Source organism: Musa acuminata, chromosome BXJ2-4 (assembly GCF_036884655.1).
Source record: "Musa acuminata AAA Group cultivar baxijiao chromosome BXJ2-4, Cavendish_Baxijiao_AAA, whole genome shotgun sequence".
Lineage (NCBI taxonomy): Eukaryota > Viridiplantae > Streptophyta > Magnoliopsida > Zingiberales > Musaceae > Musa > Musa acuminata.
The window spans coordinates 1,384,306-1,412,223 of NC_088341.1; the positions used below are offsets into that span (position 1 = coordinate 1,384,306).

Here is a 27,918-nt window from a genome sequence, read left to right on the forward strand (position 1 = left end):
CAATCGTACACATAGCGACGGATTTTGAAACAACTTGTTCCTCATGTTGATTTTAAGGAGAAAAAAAAAAGGAAAGCCAATCACCTTTTATTTTTAAATGACTTAAGATGTGATAGGAGAGCAAACTTTCCAATCCGTGAGCCATTCGTGGACATCGAGCATCCACAAGTAAACTATTGAGAGTTCAGGGGAAAATAATAATAACCAAAATTAAAAAAATATAAAATAAATTTAGATTATTTAAAATAATTAAAGATGAACAAAAAAATACCTCTCATTTTTTTAGTTTATCTAAAAGGAAACAAAAGAAAGAGAAACGATCGGTCCACACAAGCCAAGTCGTTGGAGCGGAAAGAGGGGAGGCGAAGATGAGCTTCGCCTACGCCATGGCGGCAGCCTCACCCTCGTCGCTCCTCCTCCCCAGACCTCAAACCCTATCTCGTCCTCTCTTGAACGGCCGCCTCCCCTCGCCTCCCGCCACCCGGAGGGCCCCATCCCTCCCCTTCTGGTCTCCGACGCGAGACCCCCGCAGGTTCGCTGCCTCTTCCTCGCCTGCCCCCAGCGCTGTGGAGGGGAAGCCTAAGCTGGATGGAGAGACTGGGGGAAGAAGTGCCAAGGACAAGGAGGAGAGTTTGAGGGAACAGAGGATCGTTCTCCCCACCAATGAATCCTCCGAGAAGTTACTCCGGATTCGCCACACGGTACTGCTCTTCCTCCTAACTGAACCCTTCTTGCTTCCTTTCTCAGACGGAGGGCAAAAAAGGATAAATTTTTTAGTTATATTGACTGTCGAACTATCCTTCTTCTTTAGATATATGCCATTAACGTTTAAATTTTGATGCTTTGCAGTCGTTGGTAAGATCTATAGCAAGCATTTAGGTACGTATTTTGGGCTTTTGTATGTCTTGGATCTTCTCTCACTTTCTTGATGAAAAATTATGCAAGTAATGGAATTTTTGGGAAGAAGGGACGATAGTCTTGGACTGTTCCAATTAGGGAAGAAATAAAAAAGATAGAAAGATGGATCAGTGTCTTTAAGTATGTGACTGAGAAAGATGAAATTTGTTTTCAAATGCTTTGCTCATTAAAAAGAAAAATTCTGCTTATGAACTTTCTGCACCTCGGTCAGCATATAACGCATGGTACAAACGGTTTGTTTTTACATATACAAGATATCAAGCATTGATGATATGCGATGAACCATGAATATCCAATACAAAAATGTAGTAAGAAATATCTTGCATATTTATATATTTATTTATTTTGTGTGTGCGAAGAAGTGTGTCTACATCATCAATTTTGATATCCATGGCCATTGATAAATAAAATTACGTTTTACAGACTTAAGTGCTCTCTTTGTGTTATGATGAACTTTGTCAATTTCCTTGTTTTCACAAAGCTGCTAAAGGAACGAAAATAAAACAAAGAACTAGTGAAATGTTGACATGGAATTCATATTTGTATCTTATTCATTAAACATTTGTAAAGATTTACTGTATATTTATAAATGAGAAAGGGTCAAAATGATGAACATTGCTGCTTGTATTCAGCATTGCCATTACATGATGCTAGTATCTCTTTTTGCAGTGCGCACATGTCATGGCAATGGCTGTTCAGAGATTGTTCCCTGGCTCTAAAGTGACCATAGGTCCATGGATAGACAATGGTTTTTATTATGACTTTGATATGGAGCCTTTGACGGACAAGGATCTGAAGAGAATAAAGAAGGAAATGGTAAGCCTGACTTAATCTTCAAAAGCTTTGAATGGCTTTCTAAATTAAGGTCATGACATAGCTGTAGTTATGCAAGAATATTCATTAGCTTATTGTTTCAGGGTACAGAATTTATTTCTTGCATCATCTGTAGGATCGTATCATCAACCGCAATCTGCCTTTAATAAGAGAAGAGGTATCAAGGGAAGAGGCTCAAGCACGAATTATGGCCCTAAATGAACCATACAAGTTAAAAATATTGGAAAGTATAGAGGAAGAACCTATTACAATTTATCATATAGGTAAGTTTACTTTTTTATGAAACATAGTGAACCTGCTGCATCTATTGAAAAAACTTGCTGCTCACTTATCTTTCTATCATACAGGAAATGAATGGTGGGATCTTTGTGCTGGACCCCATGTGGATTCAACTGGACATATAGATAAGAAGGCTGTTGAACTTGAATCTATTGCTGGGGCCTATTGGAGAGGTGATGTAAATAAACCCATGTTGCAAAGGATATATGGAACAGCATGGGAGACCGAAGAACAGCTAAAAGCTTACCTTCATCTAAAGGAAGAGGCAAAGCGACGTGATCATAGGCGTCTTGGTCAGGATCTTGATCTATTCTCTATACAGGTACAACAACTATCTCAACCATATTATCAGCTAGACCATAATTGTTTAGTAAAAATGTTTTGAGGATCTTCTTTGAGAATTGGTTTATGTCATCATTCTACAACTTCTATCTTTCCATCAGATGAGAGGGATATATGGAAGTATAATATGTGAAAACTTGTGAGAATTCGTTTGCACTTTTTCATCTTACGAAGTTCTACTGGTTTCTTGTCAGGGTTTCAGAAATATTTATATGTGTTTTAACATTGAGATTGCTTCTTCCCTTTAGTTTCTTTGAGACCAATCAATGCCTGCTGTTCACATGTTCCATGCATGTACAACAAGTTTGCATTTCTATATTAATTTGTATATACTATGCTAAACTTTCAGCCTGTATATTGGAACTACAATTCCTGAGGAATATTCTAATCTTCCTTCTATTTTTTTGCAGGAAGATGCAGGTGGAGGATTGGTATTTTGGCATCCAAAAGGTGCAACGGTTAGGCACATTATTGAAGACTCGTGGAAAAAAATTCATCTGCAACATGGTTATGACTTACTCTACACTCCCCATGTTGCAAAGGCCGATCTTTGGAAAGTCAGTGGTCACTTGGACTTTTACAAGGAAAATATGTATGACCAGATGAATATAGAAGATGAACTCTATCAGCTTCGTCCAATGAATTGTCCTTATCACATATTGGTATACAAGAGGAAGCTGCATTCGTATAGAGATCTTCCTATGAGAGTGGCAGAGTTGGGAACTGTATACAGATATGAATTGTCTGGTAGCTTGCATGGACTATTTCGTGTGAGAGGGTTCACCCAGGTACAAATGGATGATGGCCTCTAGAGCATCTTGGCCAATTAATCATGTTTAACGTTTTCTAGTGGCACAGTTTGTTCTGTTTTCGTGCCAACTCCTTCTTTGGTGTATTCATGGTTATGTTTCAGTGTTTCACATGTTTTCACTTTTCCACTTTTACAATTGATCAGTTTAAGCCAGGGTTTTCTGGTCATTCTTTTTTTTTTTTTTTGAAGAAAATTACTAGCATTTGGTTCATCTGACACATATGAGGATAATGCATGTTCATTATAGCATGACTGGGATCTCATGTATTAGTGATGTCAATTGGAAAAGCCATGAACATGGTTGACATAAGAATTAGGAGTTTGATGCATGGATTTCATGTTCTAGTCATGCGTCTCTATGTTATCCATGTCGGTGAGGTACTAACACTGGGCATGGTCACATCCTGAGATGCAATTCCAAATTTAACTCCAGGCATGTAACTGGCATGTGCATAATATCGCCATCGTGCAATTGCACATGTTATGCATGCCTGGCTTGATGGATAATTATGAGTCTTTGTTAATGAAGGAGTGCAATAGTTGATGTCATCTATAGACATCCAGTGATGACATGTTACTTTGTGGTAAAATGCGCATAGTAGATTTGAGATGAAATTGAATGGATGTGATTTTTGTTCCATCAATCAATAGACTCATGATTTGAAAAATAAATTGTTGTGTGGATGATTGTGAGGCATTGACTCAAGAGGCACAGTGCTTGATAGATTGTGTAACAAACACATGGCATTATGTGATATACCATGTGCTTACCCCCCCTTCTAGTTCAGTCAAAAGGAACCTTGATCATTAGCTGTTATCCTGTCAATCTAGCCATGAGAAATTCATAAGGTTCTATCCACAAGACCAATGATCCTCATTGTTTGTAAAGACCTTCTTTGTTGTAGAGATTTTTTTTCTGTTTAATCTCTACAGCAGATGATGTAAAGGGTCTTAGGTGTTTTTTTTTTTCACAAAGGGTAAGTAGCGAAGGTGGGATTCGAGCCGAGGACCTTGCGATATACTGTCAAGGTCCTTATCAGTTCAACTAGCTAACACTCTCAAGGGTCTCAGGTGTTGTATGTCTGGCAAAGAAATCGACTGATTTTGCTAGTAGTTTTATACAAATTGGTACTCGTTTGGATGCCTGTTGCGTTGGTAGTTTGCATGAGCGAAAATGTTTTGTGTTTGACCATTTTGTCATCCTTTTGGATGTTATTATTTGAGATACTTGAAAACAGCAAACCCTGATTTGGATGAATTCATGATCTTTATTTATCATGGGTAGATGGCTTATGGGGATTTGCTTTACAATGATCAAGTTGAAAAACATTACTGTTAGTCTTATTTTAATATTATTGTTTATCTGTGTTCCTAGTTATAGCTATTGTTGAATAAATTCACATTTGGTAAAAGAATCTAACTCTTTTACTGGTGAGATATTAGTATTGGATTGTTTCATATTGTAGCATTCACTTTAGTCTGATATCTCAATTTACAAAATATACAACAGGTCTACTCTCTGAAAGTTATTATGATGCTTACCAAACTGTGTTCTTAACATTCAATTAATCACCTAATGATATTTGATTGTACTTTCTCTGAAGGTTCTTGGACCACTCCGAACAAAGTTAAACAAATAGTTTTAGTTTCATTAATATTACTTGAGACTTGAGAGTAAAGTTCCAAGCATTCATGATTGTATACCAATGCACAGGATGCTGATGATTTGAGTTTGGCTTCACTATGATGTAGGATGATGCACACATATTCTGTTTGGATGATCAAATAAAAAATGAGATTAGGGGTGTCCTTGATCTGACTGAGGAGATACTGCTTCAATTTGGTTTCAAGAAGTACGAGGTGAACCTTTCAACGCGGCCAGAGAAATTTGTGGGCACTGATGATATATGGGAAAAAGCAACTGCTGCCTTGAGAGATGCTTTAGATGACAAAGGTTGGGCGTACCAGATTGATGAAGGTGGTGGTGCTTTCTATGGTCCAAAAATTGATTTAAAAATTGAAGATGCACTAGGAAGGAAATGGCAGTGCTCAACAGTGCAGGCAAGTTGTTTAGCATTCCTTTCTATTCGGTTGGACATTCAAAATGAGCTTTGGAATGTGCATATAAGCTAACTAAGCCATCGTATGACATTATTTTAGGTTGATTTCAACTTGCCTGAGCGATTTGACATGTCCTATGTGGATTCAAATGCCGAGAAAAGACGCCCTATTATGATCCACAGAGCTGTTCTTGGATCTTTGGAGAGATTTTTTGGTGTCCTTATAGAACATTATGCTGGTGACTTTCCACTGTGGATTTCCCCGATCCAAGCTCGTGTTTTACCTGTGACCGATACTGAGGTATGCTTCTCCATTTATCATGATTTTGTTGTTAAGCTTTTGATCCCAAATGGATTGATATTTATTTTCCTAAAGGAGTTATTTTTCTACATTGTTGTCAACTCTCAGTATGCAGGCTTTGGATTTCATGGGCTTGGGCTGTAAAACCTAACTTTATTTTGCTTAAGTGTCTGGCTACCCAACCCAATACAACATGGTTCTATGTTAATCAAAATTATGTACATTGTTCATATCTCCCTCTCCTTTGTGTTGATATCAATGGTGCTTTTTATATCAAAATTAGATGTGAAATACAATATGCTTGTTCAAAATTTCCTCCTATCTCCCTCTTCTTTGTGTTGACATCGATGGTGCTCTCTTGGCACTCCCTTTCTTTCTCTACCTCTATTTCTCTTGAAGCTCATGGATCTTTTGGTATGCCAAGGATGTCAGAGATTTTCTTTTTGGCAATTTCTGTGTGTGTGTGTGTGTGTATATATATATATATACACTTTTGCAAAAGATTTCCTTTCATCTTTACCATATAGTATGAGTTTAGGTGTTTTCCTTTATCAGTTGGTGTATTGTGATGCACAATCATTCTAGTTGAAATTTAGGATTCTGTTAACTGGAGTTGATGTCCTTTTTCATGGGTCTTGAATTCTTTCTTGCAAATTTGTTGGTTCTTTTTTTGTTGTAGTTTCTCTTCTTTATCTAGTTCCTTTTTTTAAACCCACATCTTTATTATGATTATTGCTGTTTTTCATCTAATGGGAGTGCCAACTTGATGAAACACACCTGCAGGCCCAACCCACTCAACATACATCTGTGGAACAAATGTTGTATATACATTTGAGACTTCTACGAAGGAAGCTACTAACTTATATCATGATATTTTTCCATCGAGTCCTCAGCATTATTGGAGTCAAAAGATGCATATTGATATTCATAAAAGTAGTATGTCTGCAAACAGAATAAATGCTAGCTCAATGTTGGCGTTTCAGCTGGTGAACACTGATGATCAATAAATTGTGTGGTGTTGGGGCTGCTACATTTACAGTCATGCATGCAGTTTCTTCCATGTGAAACAATCAAGGCATTTTGTATCTCAATCCACTCATCGATATCAATCTTAACATAATGGCTAAACGTCTAATATGCTTCTCATACATTTCTAATTTACCCTTCAATCAGGATGTTGTTAGGTGTGTGCCGTATACCTAATTAAATGTCAGAATGTGTTGCTTGTGAAATATAACCCAAGGATCTAATGAAAACAAATAGAGGACTTTGACTTTTCATGTTCATGTATAACATGTTTTCTAGTGATACGAGTTTTGCAACCAGTCCTAATAATAGCTCAGTATCAAGGGAAATGGTTCTTTTTTATGCTATGTAACTATTGAGGTGCTGTTATTACATACATTATTGTGAAAACTTCTAAGCTCATAACTTTCATTATGAATTATTCAGGTCAAGTACTGCACGGAGGTGGTATCAAAGCTAAATTCCATTGGCATCCGAGCTGAGCTTTGCTACGGCGAGCGCCTACCGAAGCTCATAAGAAATGCAGAAAAGCAGAAGGTGCCTCTCATGGCAGTTGTTGGGCCAAAAGAAGTCGAGACTCAGATGGTTACTGTCAGATCGAGGTTTGGAGGTGAACTTGGAATGATGACCATCGACGAGTTCATCGCTAGAATCCAGTTTGCCGTGTCAAACAGAACATCATTGTAGGAAACCCATCTAACCTTGATTCAAACAGTATCAAAACTGAGTACAGTGGAGTTTGCAGTCGTAGCATGTGCATTCTCAACCAACAGCAACAGTAAAGGATTCTAGTTTTCCCCCTCTCCCCCTTTGATTCTCCCAAATTATGTACTATATTTGTTTGCTCTTAATGAAGTAATATTTTCCTCCCACGCGTATTCCTTCTCATGCACAATTTGTTTATCAGTTATCTCCTACTCATTTTGTTGTGAATTTGTCACATTGCATCTGTACTATAATGGAAAACTCTGGATGGATGACATGAATCACATCCATCATAAACTAAAGATGAGAGGTTGCCTAATCGTTCACTTACTTTGTTTCATAAAGTATTAAATATCATTACTTGTTATAATAAATTTGAATAAATATAACAAAGAAGAAATATTAATGGGGTCGTCAGGTTCTTTAGGGATTCGCCTCTGCTGCTTTTCTTTGGCCGAATGGGCTCGTCAAATTGGGGCAGCTTCCTGGCCGGCGGTTCGAGTGCACTCTTGAAAGCGAGGATACGAGACCTGTTCTTCAAAATGCAGTCATCGAGAAGCTTTTGGTACGCCACGCTCGATGGGGATTCTCTTAGAGAACTATTCCAATTGCACCAATAACAAAGAAGAAATACATGAAGAAAAAAAAGGGTAAAAGTAAATGATAAGATTGAGAAAGGAAAACATGTGTAATGTGTCAGATCTCTTAAAGGTTCTCTATCAATGTACGAGATAGGTTATGAAAGCTCTCACATAATGCAAGTGTTATTAGAATTAGACTACGCTTAATAATACAATTTAGATAACTAGCAGTCTTCCAAAATGAATGAGGGGAACCATTTTTCTTCTTCTGGTTACTATAGCATAGTAGAGGTCAACTACGCATCTATGCCTAACAAAGAATAATTGTTATGGTTATTTGCCGTAAATTAAAACTTGACATGTGGCGTCAGTCAATCAAGAAAGACTGATGTGCCAAATGGAGATGCCTTTCAGTATGAAATTTAGGGATTTTTTTTTCATTAATACACTTAATATTCTGTAATTTAGGTATTATGTATATTTTAAATTTTTAAATCTTTTTTATTTTGTCAACTAATTTGAACGTCGGAAAGACTCCTTCATCCAAGTCACCTAATAACGTCGATCAAATTTCGATGGATATCTTTCCAACATTGGATTAGATCAAAATTGACATCATTAAGAACAATGAAGGTGAAATATTATAACTCGAGATGGGCTAAAGTTGATAGTAGTACACTCATCAGATCCTTATAAGTCAATCTTAATCTTGCCCACTTTCGATGTGGGACTAATCAGGGGTGTGAGGCGTAGCCCAATGGTAGCCCTCCTCATCATCCCCAAATGTTAGGTCGGCTCTGATACCAAATATTATGACTCGAGCCTGATGGGCTAACTAGCCTATTAATTTTGTTTGGTCTAAACCACTGATCAAAATGCTTAAGCTGAAGTCGATAATAGTATACTTATCAAACCCTTATAAGTCAATCTTAATCTTGTCCATTTTCGATGTGAAACTAATCAGGGTGTTACATGGAATCACCTCATATAAGATGCATCCAAGTATATTGACAAAGTCTGTGGAATCTCACAGGCACATCCTGGCAACTACAGAATGACACCACCATTTGACTCTATATTAGATCTAATTAGGTTCCTCCTGTGTGAAACCTTTAGTCCAACCCATCACTTCTTGTAGTTAGGCAAATTAAAAAGGATTTGGGGATCAGGAAAATTTTCCCTTAATTGTTGTGCTATTGGAGTGATTGGTCCTCATGTCTTGAGTCCATCTTCTCCCTGCTGATTCACATGGTGGATACGGATATCTATCCAAAGCTGGCTTCATTTATTTACTACCAATATAAATCATTGTTTGTACAATTTGCTGTTCTGCACAAACTAGCATGTATAGAGGTGATACAGGAGAGAGTTGTGCTCCTCATGACCACTTGTGAGACTTGTGAGAAACTCTAAGACAATGCCCCATCTCGTAGTAATGATGTTGGTGTTAGGACTTGGGGTGGAGTGCAAGGTGGAGAAAGCTTATAGAAAGAAGAAGAGGGAGATTAGTTGTCGGGTCAGCTTCCAACTCTCAACTGAGATGGGCTGTCTCTGAAGCTTCAGAAAAAGAATAGAAGAATGGCCAACTCACGTCCTTCTTTCACCCTCTCCAATTTGCTGTGATCCCACCTACTGCCACCCTTTTAAATGCTGCCTTCCTCTTCCTTCATCCCTTGAGTTGTGTGCCTCCTGAAGCTCACAGTTGGGTGAGTTCTCCATGCTCTCTCCTTACTGTCTTTTGATGTTTAATGTTAATTCTAGCAGACTTCTTTCTGGCTTCAGTGGTGCATGAGTTGCTTATCATTACATTTCTCTTCCTTTCACTTGTTTCTTTGATGCCTGGGGATCTTTATGTTTGAAATCTTTTCATAGAGAAGCTTACTTTGATCAGCTCTACGGATTGCAGGGGCAAGGAAAGTCTTATTGCGGGAAGAACAGTTTTGGACAGATCATGGAGCTCACAGCGATCTCTTTTGCTACTACTCTAGTAGCCTTGCTGATTTCTTCTCCTGCAATAGCTCAGACACCTCCGGCACCGATCCTACCTCCATCCCCAGCACCTGCACCAGCACCTGCGCCACACCATGTGAACCTCACGGAGCTCCTCTCGGTCGCTGGTCCTTACCATACCTTCCTCAACTATCTTCTTCAAACCCGCGTCATCGACACCTTCCAAAACCAAGCCAACAACTCGGAGCAAGGCATCACCATCTTCGTGCCCAAGGACTCGGCATTCGCACTGCTGAAAAGCTCAGACCTGGCCAACCTCACCGACGACCAACTCAGGACGCTTCTCCTGTACCATGCATTATCCAAGTACTACTCGCTCTCGGATTTCAGGAACCTCAGCAACATGAACCCCGTCACCACGTTTGCCGGCGGGCAGTACACTCTCAACGTCACCGAGGCTGCTGGGATCATTCATGTCGTCTCGTCTTGGTCAAGCCCAAAGATATCTAGCAGCGTCTACTCTACTGCACCAGTCGCCGTTTACCAGATCGGTTGCGTCCTACTGCCGGAAGCAATCTTCAGCGTTGATCCGTCTCTAGCACCAGCTCCAGCTCCAGCTCCGGAGACCACGAAGGCATCAGATGTAGCCCCCAGTCACAATGGAATCGCTTCTTCTCCCAAATCTTTAGAGTCACCAACTAATACCGGCGGTTCTGCATACAACACCAGGGGGGTTGGTCTCTTGATCTACTTCGTTTTGGCTGTTTCAAGCTGTCTGATGCTTCTTTAGTGAGCAACACTGCAAAGCATTTCAACTTACAGCATTTTGATTCACTTTTCTGGCAGTTCTTTTTGACGGAGTGGTTTACATAAATATGTCGTTTACTTATACTTTTTGCTATATTATATGACGCAGCAATTTGTATGTCATCCGGAATAATGTCCAATTGATATATAGAAGGTTTTTTACCTCATTGTATAACACTTGTTGATGAACATTGCCCTCGAAATACTGCATATGTATCAAGAAGAATGTGAGTTTGAGATGTGATTCAAGAATTGTTTTTGTTTGGGTTGAGATCATGTGGAGTGGCTTTCTGCTGAACAAACTTAGAACCATGTGAAGGTCTTCAATCTTTCCACGTGAAAATGTTCGAATTCAGACAAGGGCATATGATACACCAAATATGAAGGTTCGTCTTCGATCTTTCGGCTTCTGACCGGAACACAGTAAGTCATGTGGAACCGACGCTTGAAGTCAACTTTGCATGTAGATGCTGTCTGTTGACTTTGTACTGATAAATTAAATCTTGCGAAGGATGCATTGACTGTCTACAGTACATAAAAATGCCACTGGCATGCATCAAACCCGCAAATGAGTACAGTATGAAACCATATATATGCATATAACAAACCAAACACAGAGAAGGGAGAGCTCCCTAATTTATTCTCTCTCTCTCTCTCTCTACGCCACACACATGCGGTATATATATTATTCTTGCAATGCAATACTTAAAAGGATTCATAGCAGCAAGCACGTCTTTATAAGTTCCCTGGTAAAGCATCACCAAGTCAAACAGGGAAAGGGCAATAGTAGCGGCAACCTCCAAAGAACCCACGACGGCAACATCCCCACCTGCAGTAGCCACCAAATCCGCCACCAGGATAGCCACCGTAGCCACCACCGTAGCCACCGCCAGGGTAGCCACCCGATCCGCCAGGATACTTCTGCTGGTTAACACTTTCTTCCTTCGTGCTCTTTTCTTCTGCACGACAGACCAAAAAAGAGTCAAATAATTAAGCACTAAGGTAGCTGTGATGATTTCTGTTACGTACATCATGAACATGCATCATTTTACATCTGAACTCGTTAATCCTTTATATATAAATGCATATATTTCTTTCAGAGAGAGAGAGAGAGAGAGAGAGAGAGAGAGAGAGAGAGAGAGAGAGAGTTATCAGTACCGGTTTTCTTAGCCGGGTGCCTGGCTGTTGCCGTCTCCAAAGAGAAAAGGAGAAGAGCTGCTAAACCAAGAACAATCAAAGCCTTATAAGCCATGTCTGACTGCTGGTGAGTGCTACTAGAAGTTGGATGAACTGAAGTGAGAAGAGCCATGCACTCCAATACCCTAGTTATAAGCTTCATGAGCTTCCTCCGGCATTGGCCGTGAACATTTAGGAGAAAATGATATCTGACAAATGAGATAGTTGGGTGTTAGGACATGCATATTAATCCAACCCTTATCATCTATTTGGAACATACATATAAATCCACAGAAATAACTATTGACCTATCCTGAAGAAAGTGACAATGTTGTATGACTAAATTCAAAAAAAAAAAAAAAGCACGAAAGAATTTTATAATCATGAACATTTTAGGAGGAGCAAACAAGTAAATTTCTTATTCTAGCTAAAATATTTTTCCAAAGGAAGCTCATCGGAGAAGCAACTGGAAGATTTATTTTCTCATCCTTTAACTAGGTTTGAGATTAATTAATATTACTAAATATTTAGCTGGGATTAGGTTTAAGTAGAGTGGAATTTGCAAGTACCTTAATTATGATCAAATAGTAACATGATCAGTAGATTGAGTTTTTTCTTTCATATTCATATATATCCGATCCACTTAAACAAAGTTTGAACATCCCTTAATCATATTTAGAATAAATTCGGATATATCTATAGAGTTAGAAATTTATTTTTCATGCATAGATCACCCAACAAATAATGGTTCAACTGCGGCCAATAATTAAGTAATGAGTATCAGTCCATAGCACACATAATGCCAAATTTATGTTTGCCGAATACATCGAAAAGCCGTAAATCTTCTTGTGAAGCGTCCTGAATCATTGTATAAACGACTCATTATCCAATTAGGTCTTATGAGCTTTCAAAGAAGAGATTGATTGAGACAAAAGTCAAGTTGCATCAAGTAATGTGCACGTCGGTAGTCGACCACATTCGGTCCATGAAATGCTTGGAAGTCAATGCAAGCAATATGATCTTGATCGTACCGGGCACTTGTGCCATTTGTTGTCTTTATAATATCTGTGCGTAGAGTAGGTCAATTATGAATGAATTTTTAACTGCAATAGTCCATATTAAACATGATTATTGTTCTTCTCAAAATAATGGTTGGTCAAACTAAATTAATCTTACATGATATATGTTCATGCATGATCGTGATCATATATTTCTATCTTACGATTTATATGATTAAATTTCTTTGGTCTTAAGTGCATAAGAATGATATCGTTAGATGATACTGTTCTTAGCTGCTTAGTCATGTTCGACGCCTGGGCGATGTAGTACTGTAGCTGTCGACGTTGGAGGCTGAGAGGCGATCACCGGTGTTGACAAGGCTTACGATGCCATATGCTCTCTCTCTTTCTCGTCATTACACCTGAAACAACAGCATAAACACATTTGCTTTAGAGAGAATGGTGTTGGCTGGAAGCAGCCTCTTGCACTGTATGACATTTTATCTGAGAAGAAGCACTATTCAACATCTTCATAAGGCACGTAGGAGATATCATTTGCATCAAACAAGAACAACCACTTTATTCATGATGACAGAACATAGAACACTAATTGACTCTTTAGACCATAGCATACCAACTACGAACTAAGAGAGACACCCAGGAGGCAGAACTCTTTGGATAATTCACTCTTTAGACCATAGCACCACACAGTACATAATATGGATTACTAGAACAGTACTGGATGAGACTTATCTAGTTCCCCGGTTCAGCTTGGTATTCAGCATCTGGAACCTCTCCGGGGAAGGAGCAGCATCGGCACCCACCGTAGTAGCCGCGGCGGCAGCATCCCCACCTGCAGTAGCCACCGCCACCACGGCCGGGGTAGCCACCGTTGTAACCACCACCACGGCCGGGGTAGCCACCGTAGTAACCACCACCACGGCCAGGGTAGCCACCGTATCCGCGATCGTCGGGATACTTCCGGTCCTCGGCACCTTCTTCCTTCATGTTCTGGTGCTCTGCATGGCAGCCAGAATGGTCGTCAGACTATTCCCAAGTATATGTATTCTACGTAGCCATAAACATGCATTGGCATAGAGAGAGAGAGAGAGCTCACCAGTTTTCTCACTCAATTCCCTGGCTGTTGCCATCTGCAAGGAGACGAGGAGGAGAGTCGCACAGAGGACACCAAACACAAGTAAAGCCTTGGAAGCCATGTCTGTCCACTGGTGAACTACCTGAAGCTGGATAGGCTGAGGTGAGAAGAACCATGAGTGCGCTGCCCTATTTATAATGTTCAGTATAGCGAGCAGTATCGATCTGATTGTGATCATTTAAGAGAGGATGCATGTTATCTCGCCAGTGATACAGTTGGGTGTTAGTACACATTAATTTGTTCGTATCACTGCATGCTGACAAATATGGTCAGAAACCGATGATAAGCTTATCCTGTCATAGAGTATTATTACATTGGAACAAAGAATGCTCGAATCAACTCCAGAATATGTTTAAGCGAGATGTAAAGAGAAGGTTGTAGCACCTCACCTTACTGCATATATAAATGGGTGGACGACCAAAATACCTAAAATAAAATATGTATATATATGTACTTTCATTGGCGACTACTTCCACGTAAGTTATACATGATCTTTTAATCGAGGAAAAGCAGATAGACTCTTCTCACTACAACATCTGTATGCTCATTTGAATGCCCTCATCAATGAAACATGTGGCACCGTAATCCATTTTGGCTGGGAAGGTGGGAAGAGAGAGAGAGAGAGAGAGAGAGTCCAGGCATTAATAGTGTACAGTTGGGAAGGAGACTCCAATGAATGGTCACAGTCAACACTGGCATATTAAACTAGGAAGACAACAATTAAAAGAAGGTAACCGGATAACATTCCTGTAGGTCGAAGAGCATTTATCATGTTGTCACATCTTGCCATATTCTGATGACAAAACGACATCAACATACCTCTACTTCTCTCTGGAAGAGTTAGGTGATCTTCTTATTAATAATGAAGAAAATAGGCTGATGTATTTAATCGATGATTGATTGGATTATACAGTTATTAGATCTACAATCTACTAAATTAAACGACTGGATTGAACAGTTAATACGTCAGCCTCATTGGTTTTTTAAGATGGTTTCAAAACTGTCAATTTCGATTCAGATTCGGATTTGAATCACCTGTATCGATTAATAAAAAAAATGAATTACTTTATCATCAAGGTTTGAACTAAGTCATTAGATTTTAAATTTGATGTGCTAAATACTACACCATAATTCCTATTCATGTTTTATTTTTTATTTTTAACTAGTATCGAATCGTTGACCTAATTCGATTTTGATTCCTAACCAGTTTAGTTTGGATTTAAATCAAACTAGGGCTAGGGTTAGATGGTAAGTAAAAATTAGTAATCTCTATGTTGGATCTAGTGTCATTTATTTGAAGTGAATATTAAGTATAAATAGGGGTAATTTCTCCCCAGTTTTGTACAGAATAAGAGCATTTCAATGATACAATGATATTTTTAGCTCTTTTTCTCTTACCTTGAATGCATTCATCGAGTAACTGGGTTTCAATCGTAAAAGAATCATACTATCCGATCTCATTAGAGCATGAGCTTTGTGAAGTTTGAACTATTGATTCACATATGTAAATGAAGTGAACTATTGATTTGCTACTCGCTAAGCAGTTGACTTTGATATCATTTTAGTTTGGCTTATATCTTTTGGATTTTTACAAAGAAATAAAAGAAATGCACACAAATCTTCCATTCAGTTCTTGTTGGTGTGGATGGCATTTGGTTTCTAAGGTCCTTAAATGACCAAAGAACATGACTCAGTCATGTTAGAGCCCACCACAGGTTTCAGATTCTTTAATCAGCAAGTCACTGTATCTTACCACAAGTCATCAGTAATGGCCATATTTCTTGTTTGTCGTCAGTATAATTCGTGGGTGACGGAGCAGAAGATCGATGGGTTTTTTGGTGGATGTGTGATGATTGCTTAATCAATCAGACTTAGTAGGCAATTCTACGCTCATCGAAGGTTAGAAATTATTCGATTCAAATTACCTAAAAAACAATATGATTATTTGGATAACAATGAATATATTTTATTTTGTATTGTTGATATGTGGATTTTTCTTTTGATATCGGCGTCTCTCCCAAAGCATTCAATGGCCAGAACAGTTCGCAAGGTTGGAATTAGATGAAGCTCCTGAAGCTATATACTGATATCGATGCAAAGCAGACCGATAATTTATTGTGGAAGCAGGTTTAAGCACAAACATTCCCAGATATAAGCACAAACATTCCCTTCATGCAGTTTGAAGCTTGAGAACGAGTCATCCTCGCTTACAATCACATCAAGCTGGAAACAGTACGCATCTCTCTTAGCAAAGGAGATGAGATGAGAGCTCTAGATTGCATCTACGGAAGATGTCCTGCGCTTACACTCGTTCACCAACTCCGCCATGCTCGCGCTCTTCTGCGTCACCGTGCGAGTATATTATATGGATGTCTGCTTCGTCAGGTAACCGAAAACTCACCCTCTTCTTCTGACTCTCGCTTCTGCTGAAAGAGATCCGTCCTTCATCAGTTGCAGAGCTGTGTCTTGGTGTGGAACGGAGGTGATCGTAGGGGAACGCCGGACTAAGAGGACAGACTTTGGGAGAGTGTCTGCGGTGCTGCGATCCGCTCGCAACGACGGAGTCGAGCTCAAGGCCAGGAGAGGAGAGGAGCCACTCCTCCAAGGTTGGCTTCCTCTCCCTCCCCGCCATCTCTTCCCCGTCTTCTTCCTTGCTGTTGTTGTCCACCCTCAGACACCGAGGGATGAATAGTTCTGCCAGTGTTCTCCTAGCCACCGGAGCTTCTTCTTGGGTTGGAAGTGGTGAAGAACCAGACCTCCGGAGCGTGCCATGTTTCAGTCCCATTCTTTCTTAGATTGCACTGGACATCTGCAAGTGATGAAAGGTGATGTAGATGATGGCAATATAAAGGGAGATACTCGCAGCCTTCTACTTGAGATTCCAAAGTAGTGTGGAGTAAACAAACCTTGTTCTCATCAAGTTTCACAAGGCTGGTGACATCAACAAGGACAACTCATTTGCATAAACCACTGACCAATTACTTTTATATGTAAAAGTTGTCTTTAACAGATAGGTGATTTGGGAAGAACAATGCTGGAAAGCTAGAAAGACTACCGCAATCTAATTGAGTTGTCTTCTCTGCTGTCTTATCCTCACTCGATTTTTTTTACATGCCCTTTGGATAAATCCTGAGGAATTTATTATTTTTTTCATCATCTCTATAAAACCCTTAAGAGTAGTACTCTCTCTAGATATCCCACAGAAAAACTTAGGAATACCAAAATTATTTTTCACATTTTACTTTTTTTTTTACCAAAACTTAAAGATACATGAGATATTTATGGAAGAATAAAATTCTAGTTATTAGTTTTTGAAAACTTCTTATACTAGGATTCCCTATTCCATTGGGATAGTTGTTCCGAGAATTCTAAAATACTTGTTAATCCTAACAATATCTCATTTAATAAATATTTTGTCTACTTTTATATCTTTAAAGAGAAAATACTTTTGCTAATCTTTATTACTCATCCTCATTTGAATCTCTAACCGTTGAATCTTTTGGACTCTAATGCCACTTGTTGAGAGGAAAAGGAGAATTCCAAAAAAAAAATCGAGATCAACAATCAAAGGTATACTAGAAAGTCAACAAAAAATTGATATGGTTCGACAAATCCCTACTTAAATCCAGAAAAATCAAATTCTTTATATCAACTACGAGACATTGAGTTATCGCCTATGTTAGACACTTATCATAATTGGAAGGGTTTTTGGTTAGAGACATCACAATAATAAGTTTCATTTAATTGAATACACTTGACAATGCATTTTATGTTTCTATCAATTTAATTTTTAATCAATTTTGATCATTAAAAAAATAACATTAAACTTCTACAATAAATTTTTCTTTACTTCAGAGAATCTTCTGACCACAAAATTTTAAAAATGTTCATATAATATCTAGTGATAGAAAAAATGTTCACCTCCAACCAAAACTTAACACTAAAAAAGTAGCATACAAGTTAAAAGAAAAAGACAAAACAAGGAAATATTTTCCTAACTACTTATGTTTAAGGAGGATCTATTATAAAATGTGAATGTGATTAACGATCTTATCATCCTCTTCTTTCGCTACATAATTTATTTCGAAAATTTGATTTGAGTATCGAAATGATCACATTGGGAATCCATCCGACATCAATTTTAGTACAAGTTGACATCACATTGAACGTTCATAAACACCTCGAACGAGATCAAAGGCTCATAACACAAGTTGGAGTCCAACTTAGTCGACATCAAATTAATGATTCGGAAGTAAAACTCATAAGCACATCGGACGAAATGAAAACCTCCTATGCAAATTGGATCCAAATCAAATTGCACTAATAAATTCTACCACCAACTTAATCCCTATACAAATAAGGATAGTATGGTAGAAATTTTGTAAGGTAGAAATTTTGTGGAGTAAAAAACCTCTGTAAAGTATAGGCACAAAAGATGCATGCATGCAAAATCAAGGACTGTGGCGCGTCAGAAAGTACTTGCCATGACTCGAGAACATGGAACCTGCCATCAAGCCATTAACGATGTCCACAACGGAGCTCCCGTCTGATCCTTCTTCTGATCGAATCGATTCAACTCACTGTCCCGTCCCGAGGAAGGAAAGGATTCAACTGGTTGTCTCGTCCCGCTTACCGCTACCGCGACACAAGAACAGGCAATTGAGTCGCCCGTTGTCAAGATTGAATTACTTCTCCAGGCAAGAACAGACAACACACGGGTCGGGTTCTCATCTTCTTCCGTCACAATTCACATCTTGTCCTGATGCTGGATCAACCAAGGCTAAAACTGAATTGCCGAATGCGACAGCAAGGACGTTGCCATCCGGCGACCAGCTGATGCTAGTGATAGGTCCGCTGTCTTCTACGGCTTGTAGAAGTACCTTAGTCGACTTGTTTGCATCATCCCAGAGGCACACCGTGTCGTCAACACATTATTGCTTCCCCAGTCGAGGAGATTCAAACCATCTTCATCCAACATGCCGTGTTATCCCATCGAAAACCCTCTCTCTGGTTCTTTAGGGATTCACCTCTGCTGCTGCTTCTGCGGCCGAATAGGCTAGTTAAACTGAGGATTAAATTTTGATAATGAAATTAATTAATGAGTTTATTAGATATTATATTTTTGAGATAAGTGATGTAGAAAATATTTTGATCACTAAAGGACCAATTATCGAGCTGAAGAGTCAAACATTACGTTGAAAAATTATCATGTCAAAAATTAGACATCGAGTAAAAAAATTAATCCATGTGCCGAATATCAAATTTTGTATTGTAAGTTTGGACATTATACATGTAAGATTGAATATTATGTTGGAAGATTGAATATCGTGAGAAAGTCGAAATACTAGTAGAATAAGCGATATACCGAAGAAAAAGATAATATGCCGGAGATTTAAATGAAGTGCTGAAAGATCGGACGATATGTTGGAAGAGCATACAATGTGCTAAAAGCTTCGTAAATATATCATATATGTGGTTTATTTATTAAAATCTTGATTAAGGTTATTTTGGATTAATTTGAGTTGGTATTGAGTCGAAACTATGCCAACTTATCAAGGAACCTATTGAGCTTGAACCAGGACCAAATTGGGTTTATTAGAAGACCAAATTGATAATCTTACCACTAGGCCCAAGCAATCGTACTATCTAAGTCAATCGAAAAGTACTATTTATGTTTTTTCAGTGTTTCTGATTATAGTACCACCCATGCTGGTTGTAGCACCACCCAAGACAATGGTAGTACACTTAGGGTGATGATAGTATTGCAAGAGCTAAGATTTGTGATCTCATTAAAGTGATATTATCATTTGATGCTGGTGGGAGTACTGTTAGTACCATGAAATCTTAGATATTTAAATTTTTTGATCCATTCATTAAGGTTTTTGAGGTCTATAAATACCTTAGGCTTGTTTGATAGAGCACTTATTTCTGAGCACAAAAGTATTATAAACTCTTATTTTGAGTATAGCTTGAGTCATTTTCTGCTCTCGAGTTTGATTATAATTCCAAGTTGTAGGATGTGAGAGACCTTATGTAAAAATAGAGAATGGAGGTTATCTCTTCAATCTTACAAAGGAGAAAGTTATAATAAGGATAGTTAATATTTGTCCATTGAAAAGAAGATCGATAGTGAAAATCGATGGCTTCGAGGGAAAAAGATTTAGGAATAGATATAAGTCGGGACGACTAAACCATTTGCCTAAGTGTTCAAGCTATTCCAGTTATTTTTCTTTAAGAATGATAAGTACTTTTGTAGTTCTATGTATTAGTATAAAGTATTTAATAGTTTGAGAAAAGAGTCTACAAATAACTAATGTCAATTAATAACTCGAATTCTACTATATTGATTGTTGATCCATTCACTTAAGACTTATGAATTAAAGTATTTGAAAGAATATGATTGGATTTGTGAGTAACCTAAAAAAATATGATGATGTACGTGAATATTATAATTGACATTTTTACTTACATATTTAAAATTATTTATTTCTATTTCACATTTATGTATATATATATTATAATTAAATATGATAATATAATTATTTTAACAAGATAAATTATATGAGCCATTTTATAAAGGACTAATATTATCATGATACAAGTATAATAACGATGACATAGAACCGTTATGATTTATATTACTAGTTAGACTTAATATAATATTATTATATTTATTAAATTTATTAATTATTTTAATTTATGCATGTATAATTGAATTTAAAATTAAAATTTTATTTTATTTATTTTTGATTTTGCATTGCTGGCAGCTCTTCCTCTTTTTGCTTGAAGTATTCTGCAAGTTGAATGCAAAGCTACATTGAAAGAATCAAATACATTGCTTCAGAAAGCATTAAGGACCTACGGATAACATCTGCTCCTTGGAGTCTCAGGAACATTTTGTATGATTGTTTTTTGTTAAGCAATTTGTTAAAGTTGCCAAGTGGGGAGCTTTTTTTATTTATTTCATTTGTATAGGGAGAGCAACAAGCATGCTCACGCCCTACCCTCCCATGCAAGAGTCAGCAAGGTTGACTTTTTTTTTTTTGTTTGATGACACACTTCTTGTTACCGACATCTTTTGCACATCTTGTATGGTGACGTTTAGTCGAATCTAACTATTTCCTTTACAGGTAATAAAGAACATATTTTTATTATTCAAGCCTTAAAGATATGATTTATTTCACTTCAATAAACAAATGAGTTGAATATGTGAAAACATATGTGAAAACATGAAGAGTAATATATATGTGAAAACATTTTCATTGTACAAATACGTAACAAAGTTAAAAACAAAACATACTATGGAGTATGGAGTTTGTCAATATGCCCAAGGGATTTCTCCATATGGAGATTCGTCAACAACTATTTAAGAAATCCGAGAAAGATCAAACAATGAAGTAAATGCTGACCATACTCAATTTAGATGATAAAAATAGGTAAATGCTTGAATTATTAAAAAAAAACATGTTTGAGCATATTTGAAAGGCATATGCAATGAAGAATATCAATTTCATTACTCATTAGCATACATCGATCGACAATGTCTGACCACATGAAGCTAGTGACTACTGAGCAAGAAAAACCATCTCCCTGTTTATCATCCCTGGGAAAGGGATGAAATGTGACCTGTGCTGGATGATTCTTCTTAGCTCAAACTGTGTCAGTTCAGCACCATTTCCAACAAATAGTTTCGGCATGATCCATCAAAGTGGCTGCTCAGAGTCGAAAGCCAAGAAGTAGCAGATCCGCCAAGTTCCATCGAACGATACCCATAGCTTCATGAAGCATTTGCTGTTCTTCAATGTATAATATGCCTTTCAAAGATTCTCATTGCTGCATCTGGCTGCGTTACCTGGATTGATGTTCATGTCACAGTCGATCCAGCAGAAGCTTTTATTCGTTAAGCATTGTAACCTGTCAAACCACTGAACTTAATCTTAATGGCCATTGGTTTCGGCTTTAGTATTCCACTAGGAGCAGCTGACTCCAAACTCACTACATTTGGCTGCTGCTGCTTAAGAGAATTCACCTGGTTGAGCTTTCTCTGAGGCTTTTTCCTCTTGTATGTTATAGGAAGCATGAGACCTTCTTTGACTCCGGAAACTGCCACATTTACTGCACCATTATCTTTACATTGATGGTCCAAATGATCAGAAAATTTTGTCAAAATCTCATGCTGGTGGGTACAATTGTTTGACACCCCAAAACATGCTTCGGAAATTAAAGCACTCGGCTTTCTTTCTTGGTAATTTTCAAGTGCATGTTTGAAAGATTCTTTCTTCGGATCTGCCAAACTTTCAAATGATCTATTTGGCTGAGTGTTCGAGCTATTCCAGCTACTTTTCTTACCCTGGCACTCTCTAATATGACCATCTTCTTGAGGATAAATTCTTAAATTCTGGTTAGTTTGTGAAGGAAACCACCCTTTGCATATTTCTACATCATCATGCCTCAAGTCTATTATCATCTTTGGCTTCCTTTGGAATCTCTCACTCTCAGAATAATCAACTGATCCACAACCTGCATATAGATCCTCATCTCTTTGCCAATCTTGTTTGTCCTCTGTGTCTCTGTAAGTTCTTCCATCTCTATCTACCTGATGTGAAAATGGTAACCTCTTGCTAAGATTAAGGTTGTCTCTCTTGAAAGCAAATTGTGGAGGTAAGACCTGGTGTGCATGAGTACCCCAACCATCCACAGAAATTTGTTCTGGTTTTGGTCTTAGTTTTTCCTCACTAAGAGGATCATATCTGGGCTTTATTTTCAGAACACCTTTTGGCAGCCGCATAGATGGTTCCCCTGATTTATCTGGCAATGCTTGCATCATCTGAATTGGCACCGAGTTCGTTACGATTGGCTTTAACTTCAGAAATCCCTTTGCTTTTCTTTTGGTGCTACAGACTAGACCACTCACAAGAACCTTTGAGTCATGACTTTGATTCATATACATCTTAGTCTTCTTCGAGAAAGGTACAGTTTCAACAATTCTGTCATTACTGTCACCCTTTTTTAAGGTACCTTCATCTGGAAATGTATTTAGATCAACTACAAAAACAGGCTTGTTCTCTTTCCTGCTGTTCCAAATTTGAACTCTTTCTTCGATACTGGTGGTTGGTCGACATCTATTCCATACCTCTTTCATCTCTACAAACACCTGAGACAGATTCTCATGGTATGATCTTAAGCTATGATAGTATTCACTTCTCTGTAAGAAGTGTATGCCTTCTCTTAAATGAGTAACCTGTGGAGAATAAAGTCCACCCCTCAATCCACTGTAGAACTTCTTGAGTGGGTTACCGAAGAACACATCAACATCCGTAAGCAGTTCTTTTATTGCAATCCAAACTGTCTCTTGGCTCATATCTGGAAGAAAAGCTGCCAGAGAAAACCTTTCATCTTCGGTTAAATAGTAATTCCAAGTCTCTACGGACAGTATCTCTTTCAGATCAGGAAGTTCATAAAGCTCATAAGGAATACCACATGTTTGACCTCCAACCATGACATACTCATAGCCCACTTCACCAAGTTCGCAGTCATCGGAATCATCACCAAGAGTCTTCTCCAGCTCATGTGTCTCCTCGTTTTGTAAAATGATGAAAGAGCTTCGCCGTAAATGATGATCATTTCCAGGCCGCTGAGGCCTTAACTTTATAATGCCCATTGCTACCAGGAGGGCAATTAGAATATGAAATTATCATTCGAGAGGCTGCAATTTCGTGCAGAAAAACTTAAACTCAAGCAACAAAATGCCTGAAAAGTAGACAACTGGAAATTAAAACACCTCTTCAGTGTAAGACGCTTAAACAAATGACAAGCCAAAGATCACTGAAGGTTACAGTGACACTGATGAACACTTGAATTGCTGCACATGATGCACAGCATACGTACATGCAAGCATGATATACGATGCAAAAAAGAAAAAAAGAAGAAATTTCATGGTCTATGCAATGAAAGAGGTAAGATCCTGGAGAAAGATTTCAACCAGGAATGAACTGCCAAAAAAAAAGTCCTTGCTACCCAAACAACTGATGTAATGAGAATCAACAAAGCGACGTGAGAGTTTGATCACATTATTCACTGCACTGTTGTATGTCGGGAATTTTATAACTGTCTCTATACATGAGAACATTGCCTAATGTGTTATATAGTATTAGCTAAGTATACATCAATATGTGGACTGACATTGATATACATGAACCTAATCGACAAATTTGATCGAATATATAAAAGGTCAAGTTCAGGGACTACTATCTAATGAGTAAAATCTATAATCTTTTACTTCTCAACAACAAGAAAATTTAAGGAACCTTATTGAAGGTATTCTGCTACTTATTATGTGTAAGACAGAATGCAATTTCTCTTTTTTCTGAACTGAAAAAAGCAAGACACCAATATGACAATCTACATTCATCATTGTGGCAATTCAAGGTAATCTAAAACCTAGATACTCCAGATTAGAGCAAACTGACGAGACAATTTCCATGAATCAAGCAAAAGTTTCCTAAAAGTTGCAGGAATATATGTGACCACTAACAACAGACCTGTGCCCTCTCATCTCCTCATATCGATACAAGTTTCTCCATCTATAGCAAGAAAACATAGGTAAAGATGATTAAGCTCAACTGGAAGAACAAGAATCAACAGATTGAGATGGTTTATGTAACGTCTCAATCTGAAATCTTGGAACATGGAACATTCTGAACCAAAATAACTGTACCTCGAACAAAGCCAATAACAAAATTTGACCACATACAGAAGAACTAAGTAGCCACAATCAACGAAGAAACACATAAAAATGTCATCTTGGCATCTCAAATCCAAAACACAGCACGAAATTGCAGACAAACCAGAAGAAAAAGGAGAAGTCGAGATTTTTCCCCCCCAAAACTCGTCCACCCATCTCAATTCGTCTCCATATCGATGGATCCAACCATCCGAAAGGCAAATCCAACCAAGATCTCCAGTCAAAATCAACGAACACCAAGAAAGCTCCACACAATCTACCCCAAAAACGATTTTTTTTTTCCCGTAAAGCAATCTCCTTTCTTTGCACGAGAGCCGAGACGAGAAGGATGGAATCAGAGGCGATTGGGGGATCGGACGATTCTTACCTTGGAAGGGAGATCGATGGCGAGGTAGGGTGTGGAGGAGGAACTGAAGAAAGAAATGATCCACAGAACTCTCCATTGCCCTCAGATCTTTCCCCTTTTCTCTTTCTTTCTCTGTCTGTGCACAGCTATGGAATTACCAGAAACAGAATAATAATGTAACTGTTCACAGAACACGCACCATTCGTCCTCCTAGTGTTCCTTTTCCTCGTTGCCCAGTTACAAGTTTGGTACATCTCAATTGCCCTGTCTTGTCCTGTGACCAATTCTTTTCACAGGTCTGCAACAATTAATAGCAGACATGGCAGTAAGAAACAGAGTCAATCGTTCTTACGTGCCTTCAATTTAAGGATCACCAAGTAGCTATGAACAATGATCTGTATCAATCATTCCAAGGTTGTATATGCCTGCTTGTTCTTGTTCTTGATTCCCACAATTCAAGCACTTGGGCTGTGGAAAGAAGAATTCAAGTTCTTGATATGCATTGAAAATATACTTTTGAATCTTGTTATATTTAATCTGCACAAAAGGAACATTGAGCTCGAGGATGAAGTAAACTTCATATTGGTTTTTGTTGCTCCGAAACACCACTGCATGTGAGTTTACCTTTCATTCTATGTTTCAGAGGACATGCTGCTTCCATCAGATACTGCAACACTCCGTAAGAATGCATTGTAGTACACACAGTGTGCTGCAGTTGGCAAGTGTTGGAGACATGTTTGACTCTTCTCTTCTCCTGTGTAACACACTCTCTTGAGACCAGTAAAATAGACAAATCAACCTCCATAACAATGAGGGAGCAGCAAGTTCCACCAGGAGCTGTGAAGTCCAGTTCTTGTAATCTCTTGATAGAGAGGTAATTTGCGTGTGTCAAGATGGACTGATCTTTAATACAATAACTAAATAGCAGCAGTAGATTGTTGCTAGGCTTTTTTTTTTTGGATCTACACTTCCTTTTTGTCGGCAAAGGAATAATATTAAACAGTAAATTTCAGGTTGAACAGTGTAAAATGTTCAGACTGGAAGATGCTATCATGTTGTGGCACAGTTAACTGCACTGCTTGTAGATGCCATTATCTTGCAAAAGAACAAGCAGAGGTAAGCCATCAGATGAAGAAAGAGGCCTGAAGGATGGCATTGACTTGCAGAACTCCACAACCTATCTGAGATGTACTTCTTTTTTATTTACTAGATCACCTGAAAGAAGGGTTTGTGGTTGCATTGCTGCATGTTGTGAATTTGAGGAGTTGATGAGGATGCAAATTATTTGGACTTAAAATTAGGTTATATTTTCTTTTAAATTAATAAAAAAATTGAAAAGACTATGATTGAACCAAGAGATTTTTAGTAAAAAAGAGCTGATGTTTTCCTTTTTTTTTCACTTTCTGCACATACAACTGGGGATTTAATAGGATCATTTTTTATAATTTTCCTGCTTTTTTTTTTTTTTTTTTCCATTTCTACATACTAAAGCTTACAAAAAAAAAAGGAGAAGATTTGCATGAGCTTGAACAGGAAAATAATAGTAAAGTTTCATTTTTTTTAGATGCATCAAAAGAAGGTAAAAAGATCAAAAGTTCAATAATTGGACAATTTTGAATCAGACATAACTTTTTTTAATAAATAACTTAATTAATGAATCTGTCAAATGAATATATGATGAACTGAATCATTAATTAGTTGAGGTTTTATTCTAAACTTCTAAAGTAGAAATAGTTCATTATTTCAAAAAATATATTTGTTGGATTTCCAAAAAATGATAAATAATTATAAATAATTCTTCTTTTAATACTTGTATTTTGGCTAGGTAGGAGACTCATTCACACTAGTTATATGTTTTGCAGGCTCAATTTGGAATAAGATCATTCAAAAATTTAGGGCTCATTATTTTTCAAACTATTGGGGATGAACCAATAATGATAGAGCCCACATTGACCTATTAACAAAATTTCAAAAATATAATGCACACACACCCAACCAATTAGGCCTGTTGTGAGAATCTCTATTGAGACATTCAATCGATTAGTATGTTATTATATAAATTATAAATCTCAGAATTCGAATTCTTGTTATGATGTCTTATAAGCTTGTTATTATTTCATCCTTTATGACTATCCACTTCCCTTAGATGTTTCCAAGTAATGTTCAGTATAAAGGATTTATGCTTATGCTGATTCAAAAGCCTCCTAGATAGAGAAATCCATTGTTGAGTTGTAATTGCTCATAATTAAATAATATATGGCACATTGCCTTCCAATCAGATGCTAACCCAAACAATCACCTGCTTTGAGCTCTTGTGTCAAATCATGATAAGCATGACTCATGTGGTCTCACCCATTGTTGTATTGCAATTGGGCAAAACAAGATACAATCTTGTTCAAGTTAGATCTTCAATTCCCATGACAACTGAGATTGTGTGTGTTTGTGTTTGTGTTATTCATTGAGATGACCATATAATTATGTTACATGATGAACAATGACCAATTACTTTGGCATTCTCAGTGGTCTTATCTCATTCTTTGCTAAAGGCACTCTGATTGAGTTGGTTAACTTGCAGGTCTCAAGTCCAGAAGACTGAAAGAGGTGGCTTGGTGGGAGTGAGGTTGGTAGCTCATTTAAGTTAAAGGCAAAAGGATGGTGGGCAATAACATCATTGAATGAGAACACAAGAGTCCTCATTCAAGACTTGATGCCTCATTGAGGTCTGAAAATTCACAAGCTCTGTTCTCATGGGAGGCATAGAGTATTTATGTCTCTGATGGCAGAGAGATAGCCTCTATCTTATATGATACATATCCAAGTGTCTTAACAATGTCTAATTAGTCACTTTTCTTCATGAACTCATTTGGAGTTTTCAGTATAAAAT

At 37.8% G+C, this 27,918-nt stretch overlaps 4 protein-coding genes across 7 annotated transcripts; 2 read left to right on the forward strand and 2 right to left on the reverse strand.

Annotated features, from left to right (window-relative positions):
- Nucleotides 1-309: 309 nt before the first annotated feature.
- Nucleotides 310-7,443, forward strand: LOC135609393 (threonine--tRNA ligase, chloroplastic/mitochondrial 2-like). The gene is made up of 8 exons (XM_065102600.1): nucleotides 310-701; nucleotides 1,588-1,734; nucleotides 1,868-2,015; nucleotides 2,100-2,353; nucleotides 2,784-3,161; nucleotides 4,937-5,245; nucleotides 5,345-5,545; nucleotides 6,998-7,443. Exons 1-8 carry the CDS (start codon nucleotides 369-371, stop codon nucleotides 7,256-7,258), a joined length of 2,031 nt encoding a protein of 676 aa, XP_064958672.1. The 5' UTR covers nucleotides 310-368; the 3' UTR covers nucleotides 7,259-7,443.
- Nucleotides 7,444-9,407: 1,964 nt separating this feature from the next.
- LOC135608876 (fasciclin-like arabinogalactan protein 7) lies at nucleotides 9,408-10,867 on the forward strand. The gene is made up of 2 exons (XM_065101926.1): nucleotides 9,408-9,563; nucleotides 9,764-10,867. The coding sequence occupies exon 2, from the start codon at nucleotides 9,809-9,811 to the stop codon at nucleotides 10,595-10,597; it is 789 nt and encodes a 262-aa protein (XP_064957998.1). The 5' UTR covers nucleotides 9,408-9,563; nucleotides 9,764-9,808; the 3' UTR covers nucleotides 10,598-10,867.
- Nucleotides 10,868-13,342: 2,475 nt separating this feature from the next.
- On the reverse strand, nucleotides 13,343-14,043 carry LOC103980528 (glycine-rich protein-like). The gene is made up of 2 exons (XM_009396963.3): nucleotides 13,906-14,043; nucleotides 13,343-13,807 (listed from the first exon to the last, which is right to left on the reverse strand). The coding sequence occupies exons 1-2, from the start codon at nucleotides 14,003-14,005 to the stop codon at nucleotides 13,542-13,544; spliced, it is 366 nt and encodes a 121-aa protein (XP_009395238.1). The 5' UTR covers nucleotides 14,006-14,043; the 3' UTR covers nucleotides 13,343-13,541.
- Nucleotides 14,044-21,434: 7,391 nt separating this feature from the next.
- Nucleotides 21,435-25,458, reverse strand: LOC135609394 (uncharacterized). Of its 4 annotated transcripts, none has more exons than XM_065102604.1 (3): nucleotides 25,056-25,458; nucleotides 24,486-24,527; nucleotides 21,435-23,650 (listed from the first exon to the last, which is right to left on the reverse strand). In XM_065102604.1, exon 3 carries the CDS (start codon nucleotides 23,603-23,605, stop codon nucleotides 21,845-21,847), a length of 1,761 nt encoding a protein of 586 aa, XP_064958676.1. In that variant the 5' UTR covers nucleotides 23,606-23,650; nucleotides 24,486-24,527; nucleotides 25,056-25,458; the 3' UTR covers nucleotides 21,435-21,844. The 4 variants fall into 4 exon arrangements, with proteins under 4 accessions (XP_064958676.1, XP_064958675.1, XP_064958677.1 ...); XM_065102603.1 differs by having other exon boundaries at nucleotides 21,435-23,694; XM_065102605.1 differs by lacking the exon at nucleotides 24,486-24,527 and having other exon boundaries at nucleotides 25,056-25,457.
- Between the last annotated feature and the right edge of the window lie 2,460 nt (nucleotides 25,459-27,918).